The sequence below is a fragment of the Coturnix japonica genome, chromosome 14, assembly GCF_054131305.1.
Source record: "Coturnix japonica strain WE chromosome 14, WE-NBRP24, whole genome shotgun sequence".
In the NCBI taxonomy this organism is placed as follows: Eukaryota; Metazoa; Chordata; class Aves; order Galliformes; family Phasianidae; genus Coturnix; species Coturnix japonica.
Genome location: NC_140676.1, coordinates 10,664,570 through 10,676,701, shown reverse-complemented (window position 1 = coordinate 10,676,701; position 12,132 = coordinate 10,664,570). Strand labels below are relative to the sequence as shown.

General features: G+C 45.7%; 1 protein-coding gene across 6 annotated transcripts in view; it reads left to right on the top strand.

The window, feature by feature from the left end:
- Window positions 1–11,279, top strand: part of TMOD2 (tropomodulin 2) — a 28,906-nt gene extending 17,627 nt beyond the window's left edge. For all 6 annotated transcript variants that reach the window (XM_085515560.1, XM_015872824.3, XM_015872820.3 and 3 more), the window contains exons 4-10: window positions 2,067–2,189; window positions 3,526–3,612; window positions 5,473–5,603; window positions 6,220–6,327; window positions 6,592–6,735; window positions 7,040–7,184; window positions 8,812–11,279. In XM_085515560.1, coding sequence (XP_085371686.1) covers window positions 2,067–2,189; window positions 3,526–3,612; window positions 5,473–5,603; window positions 6,220–6,327; window positions 6,592–6,735; window positions 7,040–7,184; window positions 8,812–8,846 — 773 coding nt within the window. In that variant the 3' untranslated portion in view covers window positions 8,847–11,279. The remainder of the gene's footprint in view (window positions 1–2,066; window positions 2,190–3,525; window positions 3,613–5,472; window positions 5,604–6,219; window positions 6,328–6,591; window positions 6,736–7,039; window positions 7,185–8,811) is intronic.
- Window positions 11,280–12,132: the final 853 nt, after the last annotated feature.

Below are 12,132 nucleotides of genomic sequence, written 5' to 3'. Positions count from 1 at the left end.
ATTGCAGAGAGATTCAACCCAAAGACAGCGTTCTGTTGGTGCCTCCAGGAGGTCAGGCTGGGCTCCAGGTTCCCAGCACAGCACTGCCTGCCTTCCTGAGATGGCTGGTACCAGGTGCAGCTCTGAGCATGGCTGGCTGGAATAATGCTGTCAGTCAGGATGAAGATAAGCAGGATTCCCTCTAGGTCTTAAATGAGCTACTGATTACTGAGAACTCAAGGAACTGACACTGATCTGAAAGGAGAATATTTCACAGCCAGTGCTCCTCGTTGTTGATTGTTTACTCAGATTTCCTGGCTCGTTTGGGTCTTGTAGCTTCCAATGGAGTCATGAAATTACTCCTGAGGCATTATCCTAACCAGTCAAGTTGCTTAACTCCTGGTCTGTGGCATCTGGAAGCTGCCATCCCACACTTCAGGTTAAGGAACAGTATGGAGTGACTCTGAAATTGCAGCATCTGCTCCGTTCTGAGCTCTGCAGAGTGTGACTGGTCTGTCTTCACCATACAAGCGTTCCTCACCCCAAGTCTGCCACTTGACTTTGCTGCTGTTGGGACAGCTGTCCATGATTCACCACTGAGTGCAGGCTGAAAGTGAAAACAATCCCTACCCTTGGCCCACAAAGGCTTTTATCTTATAAATGAGTCAAATTCTGCAACAGAAAACCTCGACTGCTTCAGAAATGTCCATTTTTATGTTTGTTTTTCTGAGCCTATTCAGTGACCTCATTCGTGGAAGGTGACAGTACAGAAATTGCAGTAGAAAAAGCTTGTATGAAAGAGATAAATGTGTTGGGTATTATCTACACAGAAATGATGCTTTGGACCATTATGAAGGAGTGGTCAGGTGCTGGATTGGGCTGCCCAGAGAGGTGGTGGAGTCACTGTCTGTGGAGGTGGCTGAGAAACATGTAGCTGTTGTACCAAGGGATGTGGTTTAGTGGGCGAATACTGGTGGTAGGTAGCTGGTTGAACTAGATGGTCTTGGAGGTCTTTCCTAACTGTGGTCATTCTATGATTCTATGATAATGGGAAACAAGCTGTAAGGATGCCAGTGTTGAAAAAAACAGGGGCAGAATGTCTGTAGTTGAACACAAAATAGCAAAACTGCATTTATTAAGGGTAACAATATCACCGAGACCGTGCTACATAAATAAGGCAACTTGAAATTGACAACCGGCCAAAGCCTCCTGCATCCAAAACTCATCCCCGCTTCATTCCATTGGAACTTTAATTTAAGGGATCTTGCTCTGCTCCAGCATCACAGTATTGCTGTTGGCTACAATAATAGCTGAAGGGAGTAAGTTTGATCTCCTGTGTTGTTTCTGGATTTCTCCTGCAGTCTTTTTCATTTCATCAGCAGGGCTGATGGTCTTCATGTGATGCCACTAGGAACCACACACTAACACCCATATGCCGGTTGGGCACGAGGAGGGATGGAGCACAGGAAACAAGCAGGGAACAAACAGGCCTTGGGGAACACAGGGCTTAGTTCAGCCTTTTCAGGCCTGCACAGGTGATCAAGAAAAGGCTGTTTAAGTGAATGATTATCAGGAGATGGGGGGGAAATATTGACAAAAAGGCTGGGAACTAAACTGCGTGTCTGACAGTGATCAGCTTTGCAGAGCTTTAAGGCTCTTGGACAACATTTGTAAACTGAAAGTTACTTGCAATAGAGTGGTTTTAATTGCCTCTGGTGCCTCAGTTAAATACGAGGATGAAATTTCTGCAAGCTTTTGGTGTGGACCTGATTCTGCCTAATATAAGCTCACAGAAACTTCAGAAAAATCCCAGCTGTCACTGCTCCTGGGGATTTATTTTAGGAAATTCACTTCCATAGTAACAATCACCAACACAGAGCAGGAGTCTTCACTGTTTATTTTTAGACCCTTATTAAGATCCTGGTGCTGAGGATAGCATCAAGTAAGAAACAGGAAAACATGCACTTGAGACTTTTCCAAGCAGTTCCATTGTCACAGACCTATTCCCTCCACTGCCAGGAGGCAGATGAGTTGTTACAATAATCCATTAGTCACTCTGTTGGTTTTTTTTTTTTTTCTTCTCCTAGGAAAAATATTTATCCCTAAAGAAAAACCCATAGAAACTCGTACAGAAGAGAAAGTGACCCTGGATCCGGAGCTTGAAGAAGCCCTGGCCAGCGCTTCAGATACGGAGCTCTATGACCTTGCAGGTTAGATGGTACATGGGCACAGTCCCCTGACATGTCCAGCTCTCTGCCTGGACCTGGCACTGGGGTCAGGATCCTCCCCAGCTGCTGCTGTCTCACTGCAGGGACAGGCAGCCAGCCTGGGGCCACGCCGTGCCCATGAGCACCTTGAGCATGACCCGAGAGCTGCTGCAGACCTTTCACCTGTCTCTAATTGATGTGGGGCAGGCAAATGGAGGAGAAGAAGCAGCTAATGGGATCTGGGGAAGGGTCAACAAGTGGGAGACTGCGTGTGCTTTGTTAGAGACCACTGATGTTACTGTGTGCTGAGATGCATGGCCAGTGCTTCGTGGCTCTAATGCATATGAAAACTTTGGTGGGAGAGCTTCAGCTCCATTGATACCTTTCTGTTTTTAATTAAGAAAATCTAAATGAAATATTTCAGTGTTTTCCACTCAGCTGAATCTGTGTTGGATCAACATTAAACCCAAACCTCTTATAGCTGCTCTGTTATCCCATCAAAGGACACGAGCTCACCATTATCTTCTATTAGCTACACCGCACATTTTGGGATGCATTACTCTTGGCTCTGACTGATATGTGGCGCATCACAGGAATCATAGGGCTATAGTTCAGCTGGCATTTCTCATAGAGCCTGAAGTTTATGGAATGAGTTCTGAGTGTTGCTCAGCTCTGGTCAGCATCCAGCCATTCGTGAGTGAGTTTGTAGGTCTCAAAGTCTAACAGAAAGCAGCAGCACAACTACTGCTGAGAGTATGAATGGTGTCTGTAACAGCGAGTATCACCACTTACAGAACAAAGAGTTTCTCTCAGAAGGAAAATATCGTAATAAAGGTAAAAACTGACATTAAGAGCATAAAGCCCAGGTAGATAATTTATGGGAGAAGCATAAGGAAAAAGCACAGTTTATCCTGTGAAGTCAAAACCATCTCCAATGTGCCAAACAATACAACAAGGAGCAGGAAGAGGTTTGGGTTGCGCATGACAGAAAATGAATAAATAAATAGATAATTAGGAAGGTAGCACTGCAACGAGCTACCCAAAGAGACTGTGGGATTTTCATGCCTGGATGCTTTCAGGACCCAGCTAGACAAAGCCATCACTGACCTGATTAATGCTGGCAGCACTCCTGTGAGGGAGGGATGCTGGACAAGGTGACCCTTTGCAGTGCCTTCCAGCTGGCTCTTCCCTGAGTGTAAGCTGCAGCACGCTCAACTCTGAGCTGAAATTCTGTAAACTCTTTGGGGAGCTGAAGTAGAATTTGTAGCATACGTTTTTCTGTGATCTCTTTTCCTGCCATTAACATTGTATCCTGTTGCTGATGTTTACACATTTATAGCTGTTCTTGGTGTGCACAACATGGTCAACAACCCAAAATTTGATGAAGGAGGAGCCCGCAGTAAAGATGGAAAAGGAAGCGTGAGAAGTAAGCAAACATTTCTTTGTGGGTTCTGTACCTGTTATGTGACTCCTTAGGTACACTGGAAGCACAGTCAGCCAAGAAACCCAGAAGCATTTATACTAAATAAAGCAGACCTGCTGTATATAAAATCTCAGAGGTGAGAGTTACGTTTGAACCCCAGATTTTTCTCATCATGGGCTTAGGAGCTGCCAAGCCTCCATCCAGTGCTCAGTGTGCTCTGGGACACCAAGTAAAGTAACTTTGCTGTTGGAGACAAAACTGTGGAATGCTCTTTGCCATGGAAGTGGGACTCAAAAAGCACTTTCTTCTTGCAAGGCCAGGAGAACCGCAGCTGTCCTTACGAAGTACTTTCATTTCCATCCCTTATTACCAAAGAGGAGGTGGGAAAGCAGACAGAATGCTGTGTCACTTCATTTTTCTCAGGATTAAGGCTCTCTGTGAGCCTCCTAAGTGGGGCCCTGTGTGAGCTGCCATCTATCTCCTAGCAGGCAACTGCATATTAGTAATCCACACAGATTTCAAATTATTTTTGTCGCTCGGAGTCACAATGTCAGCTATGTGAGTCAGCTAAACTATGCTCCAAGCACAGACTTACCAGCCAGAAAATTGCCCTGTCACATTGCTTTATTCTTCGGTCCAAAAGCAATGCCTTTCCTTGGCCAGCTGAAAAGGTTCAATACAAGAAAGAGACACAGCTCAGAAGTTGCCTGTCAGTGTGGTGAAACTGCACCATGATTAAAGAAACAAAATAAAACTCATGGGAAGCAACAAGAATGTGAAAAAGGAGAAGACTGCTTAACTCTAGGCTGAGTGACATGCTGTCAAATGTGAGGATGGGGGTGAATCCATGCCCAGGTCCCAGCTTGGCATGGCATTGCTCTGAGTGCAAACTCACTTTGCTGGTTTTACTTTGCTTTCCATCCTTGAATCCAAAGTACAGCAAAGTCTCCACCAACATCCTGATCTTTAGGAAGGCTGGAGTATTCTTCAGGCACATTCATGGTCTCTCAGGGAACTGGTAAATAAGTAAAAATGATACAAAGAGGAATGGAGTGAAAACCAGCTTCAGGTTTGTGAATGTATTTGTCTCTGTTTAGTTCTAAAGTGTATTTGGTTTTGTTTTGGCCCATGATGTGGGATGAACTTTGCACTGAACAGAAGAGCACAGTACACCAAGGCTTGAGAACAAGTCTTCTAAATAACTCACTATGACAAAGTGAAAGGGTTTAAATACATGTCATCCAAAACATACTCCTTTGTTTCCTTTAGTGGCTTGGGTGGTCAGGGCTTACAAATTAATCCTCACAACTGTGTATCTGGAAAGTAGAAGTACTAATTAAGTTCTAAGCTACAACTTTTATGCATTTCAAAGAATATATGTAGCTTATAGCTGCCAATAGTCAAAATTGTATCTCAGAGCAGAACCTGGAGGAGCCTCCTGATCCCAGGCTGTTCTTTTAGCACAGTCTATCTGTAGATGTGGAGGTTTGCTCACTAATGCAGTGGGAATGCTCTGAGCACACCTTCCTCACAGATGTCAGACAAAGAACAAAGCAGCCCTTGCTGTATATTACATCCTATGCAATGATCTTAAAAGCTGCTCTGGCTCAAACTGGTTGTATATACACAAGGGAGGAAGTTGCCCATGATGATACCTCCCAGCTGCTCTGGCTGTTGATGTGCTTCTGGTATGGGAAGGTGCCAGGGACATGCAAGGACACAGGGCTAACACTGCTGCCTCTGAGCTCTGTGATTCATGCCAACCTCTTCCTGAGTGCAGCTGTCCTAAGCAACAACTGAAGAGCCAGGCTCACCCACCGTGCCTGGTCCTGATGTCAGCATTCGATGCATCTTCTATTGCAGATGTGGTCAAAGGTGAAAAGGTGAAGCCCATTTTTGAGGAGCCACCTAATCCAACCAACGTGGAAGCAAGTTTACAAAGGATAAAAGCAAATGATCCTACTCTTGTAGAAGTTAATCTGAACAACATAAAGGTAGATGTCATGGTTTTGTATAAATCCTCACAGATGGGTTCATTCAAATATTTCCAGCACCCTTTTATCTTTATATTTTTACTCTCTGTACTGTGCAGGGAAAGCAGCACACACAGGAAAGGGCAGGAGAGAGAAGTGTTTTAAAGGCTCCCAGGTCATCAATGCCTGATAATGAATTAGAAGCCAATTAAAAGCCAACCGGGTGATTCCCTCTGGCTGCCCTTCTTTAGCAGCTCCTAAAGGAAGACATCTCCTGTGCACTGCATGATCATCACTGCCCTAATTCAATTAGCCCACATATGGAAATGGGGAGGAGCTGGGATGCAGAGACTGAACAGTCAGCAGCAAAATGGGAAAACAGCTCAGATCAGTCACGTGCTGGCCCTGGCCTGACCCAGATACAGGCAGCGCTGACACAGTGTGCCAGCACGGAGCCCCACATGGCTGCTGAGCACCCTGAGCACAAGCGGTCCTTCCTGAGACGCACTTACGGGCGCTGGGGATGGTTCAAGCACACAGTCTGTGGCTGTTAATCCATCAGTCTGATGATAAATAGAACCAGTGTCTACTGACGTGACTGGCTTTCCTAACGATTCACTTTATCTTCTTAATGTAGAATATCCCTATTCCAACACTGAAAGAATTTGCAAAAGCCTTGGAAAGCAACGTACATGTGAAGACATTCAGCCTCGCTGCTACTCGAAGCAATGACCCTGTAGCTATTGTAAGTTACAATGCAGTTTGGAAAATAAAATACAATGTTAAAGTAGGTCTGTATATACTTTAGGGTAGATCCTTCATCTTATCTAGCAGAATTTCCCTGCTACTATGTGTAATAGAAGCATAGTCTATTCTGATCTACCTCCATGCTCTTTTAAGCCTGTTTGTGTTTTATTTCTTTGTACATACTAAGCCATGTTTTGCAGATTTACAGTTATTTCCCTAAGCTTTCAAGAACTTGATCTGTTCCCTCTTTCTAACCCCTCAGGCGTTTGCAGATATGTTGAAAGTGAACAAAACACTGAAGAGTCTGAATGTAGAGTCCAATTTCATCACTGGGACGGGTATTTTGGCACTGATTGATGCGCTGAAGGAGAACGAGTCCCTGACAGAGATTAAAATTGACAACCAGGTAATGAGGCAGCATTGAACTGCAGTCCCCTTCTGTCTCCTTTCTGTGCAGATTCCCAGCAGGCCCTGGGCAAAGCCAAGGCAGCCTCTGGAGCCGTTCTGCAGCTCATGTCCCCTGGAACCACACCATGGAAAACATCCAAATAAAACTAGTCAAAGGAAACATAAAACCCAGAGCTATGTCTCCAGGGAAGGGATTCTCTTTGTAGTTTGAGCACAGTACTGAAATATAAGCTCTTATTTTCTGTGCTTTAAGAACAAATATTTTCTTTTCTTTTGGGGACATTTCACCATGTCTCCAACAGAGGCAGCAGCTGGGGACAGCTGTGGAGATGGAGATTGCCAAGATGCTGGAGGAGAACTCCAAGATCCTCAAGTTTGGATACCAGTTCACAAAGCAAGGCCCACGAACCAGAGTAGCAGCAGCTATCACTAAAAACAACGACCTGGGTAAGATGCTTCTCCATTCACTCCTCATCTGTCCAGGTGAGCCAAGCCTTGGCCTTTACACTCTTCCAGTCTGTACATAAGATTGAATATTAAATTCACAACATCCAGTCCATATGTGAGGGGGATGACATTCAACTCCACAGGCTCTAGAGCACAGAACTCCTAAGGTCTTACTGTGATTCCCCAAGTTGTGCTGGGGAGGGGAGTAACTGCACCCTTTTCCAGGCAATGCCCTGGATCTCCAGATGTCCCATCAGCTTTTCTGGCCAGTAAATAAAGCCAGCCAGCCCCACTGCTTGCTCAAGGACCACAAGATTCCTAACTCTGCTACAGTTGAGCAAACCTTGACGACTAAGGGAAAACAAAAGACTTTGCTGTGACAGGAAAGGATAAGAGAGCTTTGCAAGTTTTAACCTGAGTGTGATGCTCTGCTCTGTGCTTGACTAGGAATAGTTTACAGTAAAAGGAAATAGAATAAAAATAAGCTCTAAGAGGTAGAACTGATTAATAACACAAAGTGTGGTGTCAAACCATGACGTATTTGGTTGGGTTTTACTCTCAAAGAGCAAAGATAAAAATTGAAGTAGAACCTACTTCTTTCCTGCCTAGTGTTACTTTTAGCAGTACTGAACCATCCTCAAAATACACTCTTGTTCCTGAAACTATTAGTTTCCTTAGAAGCTGTCCCTGCTATTTAACCAGCTGCTGTTGGGCACGTATCTTGAGGGTAATCTTCATTTTCCATGGTTTGCACTGTATTATTTTCTTCAAGGTTTAGCAGGGCAGAATATTTTCAAAAAAGAAAATAACTGCAACAAGACACTAGGAGATAAATGATGGATTGTACACTGACAGCCTTGGAGTAATGCAGTGTTTGCCAGGAAAACACTGTGAAATAAACCTCCTGATAGCAAAGTGATGGGATTTTTGCAGTTATATATTATTATTGACTTTCTGTAGTGAAAGGTGAACATTCATCCAGTTTTACTGCCTTTGTGGTCTACTCCAGCAGTTTAATATCAGGTGCAGGACACGACAGTTCAGTGCAACACCACCTGGTATCACACAAACAGAACATCCCTAATCTTACCTGGCCAAGTCAGAGATTTAGTGTTTTTACTGGGTTGTGAAGCAGCAGGTGGGGCCCCATGAGACCTGCTCTATACAGTCTAATGCATCTCAAGTGCTGTGGAAATTCACACGTGTCTCCTTGTCACCCGAATCCTGCCCATAACACCAAGCTGATCACTCTTTGCTCTGCTTACTGGCAATCTCAACCTGCTCTGTTCAGAGTGAGTTAATGCTGGTTAACATTAGTGGCTGATGTCATCATAGCACATGAAGTTTAAACAGAAACTTTAAACAGAAGCTTTGAGGTCTGGTATGTTTTCCTGGTTGCCGGTACTCACTGATATCAGTACTTCAATTTATTTTGTAAAAGCTTACAATTGTTGCTTATCTACAACAGCGACACCTGCAACTAGAAATGTTAATTGTGGCACTTATGGACATAACAGTGCTGAGTATTTGTTAGAAGCTCCCTGCTTCCCGCTCACGTCATGGGAAGGGAGCAGAGAGAAGTGCTCTGGTTGTCCCTGACTGCTCTTTTCTTGTCCTGCCATCCCAGTTCGCAAGAAGCGCGTGGAAGGAGAGCGGCAGTAGCCACACACAGCGGATACACGGCAGAACTGGAGCCCTCCAGCACTGCGATCCCAGAGCGTTCATGGGGAGGGAGGGAAGGCGCTGGAAAACCACTGCAATGGGAGCTGCTCCTTTCTGTTCATGGCTCCTCTTAACCTTAAAAACGCAGCCTGATTGTTTTTAACATCCACAGTTCATTTAATTTTCGTGAGGGAAGATTCATAGTTGGTTTGAGTTTAATCCAGAAGTTTCACAGTATCTGAAGCCAATACGCAGAACCTTAACTGTGTTACTGGGCATAACGTGTAGTGACATTGACCCTTGTTATAGGCACTTTTGGGTATGCTAAAGTATGACCTTGTGTATGGATAAGGGGTTCTCTGCTGAAAATAGAAACCTTAGGGCCAAGTCCTGTAATGCCTTACATTGCAAATAATCCTTACTGGGTGTATCATCTGCTGAGCTGGGTCCTGTAACGGGGCACTCCCATGCACAGAGCTAGATAGAAATGGCAGTGCAGCGTTGCAGGGTCTCACCCTGGGTCCTGCATCGAGCCCTGGGGCTGTGCAGGAGAAACCCTTGTGCAGGGCTCTGCCTGCCTGACTCCACGTGCAGGGTCATGCCTGGATGTGTAAGCACTGTCAAAGCACATCTGTTTACATGAGCTTGGGTTCAGTGGGACGTGTTGCAGTGTTACATTGGTGCTTGTTGTCCTCATCCCAGACAGTAAGTAAGCTTAGTGCTGCCAATCCTATATACTTTGAATGGTAGGTTTTTTTTCCTATGCCAACAAGTTTTTATTTGCTCATAGAATCCGCAGTTTACAGCTATTAATCTGAACAAGCATTTGTTTTGCCTTGAGCCCTGTGTTCTGCTATTTATATATATATATATATATATATTTGTTAGTTTTATAGCAACATTCTCAGGACCTTTTTGCTGAAGGCTAATTAAGTAGTTAATCTCCAGCTGTAGCTGCGCTTCCAGGAAGAACACCAAGAGGGTCTCTGGACCAACTGCAGAACTCACACATACCATATCTGCTGAAGCCTTTCTTTGGAGGTGAAACAACACGGGGGAGTCTTGCTGAGATCTTCCCTGGATACACTGAGGATTTACTGTAGAAAAACTTTGATATTCCTTTAGAAAACAGCAAGTTCTGTGATACAGTCATAACTCTGCAGGGTCTTAAATAGACAGCCCTTAAAAGCCACCTGGAGCAGCAGGGTGACGCTGGGCTTTGCATTCCTAAAGGCAGAAGATGGCTGCTGACCAACCTCAGATCAGAATCACGCTGCCCCTATTTTCTTGTTTTGTTCCAATGAAGGGAATCCCAACTTGTCATTTTTAAAATGCATTTAATTTTTTTTTACACTTTTTCATTAGTAAGGATGGTACGTGCATGTGTGTTTAAGGGAAACAAGTGCAATCCATTTCTCATCTTAACTGCCATTTCAGTGTTGGTGTGTGCATGCAGCGCTCCATAAGGATGGCTGGCGTGGCTGCCCCAGTGCCTGCAGCATGCTGCCCTGTGTCGCTTTGTGCAGAGCTGCACATGTGGCCTCACTGCCCCACGCTGCCTTCAGCTCACATCATGGGCCAGGAACAGTTTGGGAAGGCCCAGGGTCACCTCCTGCCCTTCACATGCCATGTCTTTTGCACCAGCACATGTTCTCCAGGAGGAGGGGTGCTCAAACACTGGGTATCACCCCCAGCCCTAAAAGCTGAGCACCCCATGGCAGGGACCCAGGCTCCTTTAGCATATGGGGGGGGGGGAACCCAGCAGCCTGGCCCTCTGCTCCAGGCGGCCTCTGCCAGCTCTGCTCCTGTCTGTGAGGGATCAGGGACATCCATCCCGCCTCTTCTAAGTGCTTTGCACAAGAGTTTATCATCATCTGGCCCTGAGCATCACATATCAAACACTGCAGCAGTATAAGGATCCGTTCAGTACAATGACAGCACGGTGGTGATGCTTGAAGGAAGAATTTTGCATTTATAGCTCACTTATAGGGTGATTTATCCAGTGGAAATCTCTGCAGGTAACATGAAGGGGTGAGGATGGGACAAGTCCCTGTTAAAGCCACACTTCCCAGCAGCACTGAGCAGGGGACAGGGGCAGAAGAGGCTCTTTTTCTTAAGCAAACCTTCAGGAGTATCTTCGTCTACTTTTGCACATTGCTTCTTGAGTTGACGGCTTCAATTTGGCTCGTGTTTTTTATACAGTTTCCTCATGGAAAAGCTCAACCTTGTGTGTGTCCCAACATGTACGTGAGTGGTGGTGCTGAGGGCAGCGCAGTGTTCATGTTAAGCTCTAGATGAGATGTTACCGTGGGACCATAAGTTGCCGCATGCGCACAGCGTGGTGCATATTGCTCAAGGGGAAGGGAATTGCCGCCCTACGGAACATTGTGACTCCCCAATATTGTGGTTTTTGTAAATAAACCTTCACAAAAATTTGGCTTTTGTGATTTCCTGTAGTGTTGTTCTTCAGATCTGTCAGCATTCACCTCCTCTCCCCACATGACACGCTCAAGTCTGGGGCTCTTTGGTTTATTGACATGACACCCAGAGCACACACTGATTTACTTGCACACACAGCCCTCCAAGCTGCAGGGGAACCAACACGTTGCCTGCTTGTGTCTCCATAGAAGCCTAAAGCCTAGTGAAATCACCACACTGCTGTACACGGACACAAATAATGCTTTCAGTACTAACACCAACATGTCACGGCATCTTTCTACTTCTCTTTTCTTGCATAACCCCCCCAGAAAAGGAAAGCAACAGCAACACAAGGATAAGACACATGAAGAGAAGGGGGAAATATCCCAGTGAGAAAACACAACACGTGTGTGCCCACAATGCAGGGATTGCTCGTGGGAAATAGATTGCAAAATTCCCAGATGTTCAATTAGAACTGAATCAGAGCATACAGCTGCAGAGACACTTGTGAGGTCACGCACTGCATTTCCCATCTCCAAGACAGGATTTGATTTCTACACACTTCTAGCTCTAGCAAAAAGGGAAGGGCAATGTGAAGAGCAGGTCTGCTCCTGCATTGCTGCCTTTACACTGCTCGCCCCGGCCCTGTCATCCCCGCCTTCGGGGGCAGAAGGGACGGCCCCGCAGCCCCGCAGCCCCGCAGCCCCGCTAGGCGGCAACGGCGCTCCGTCCGTGCCGCAACAACCCGCTGCTTTCGGGCTGCGTGGGGGAGGTGGATCAGATCCATTGGAAATTGAAGGATAGCAGCTCAACAACCGCCTTCAGATCCCAGACTGAGCCGACCGCTGTACGGCTGCGGGTTGAAGCT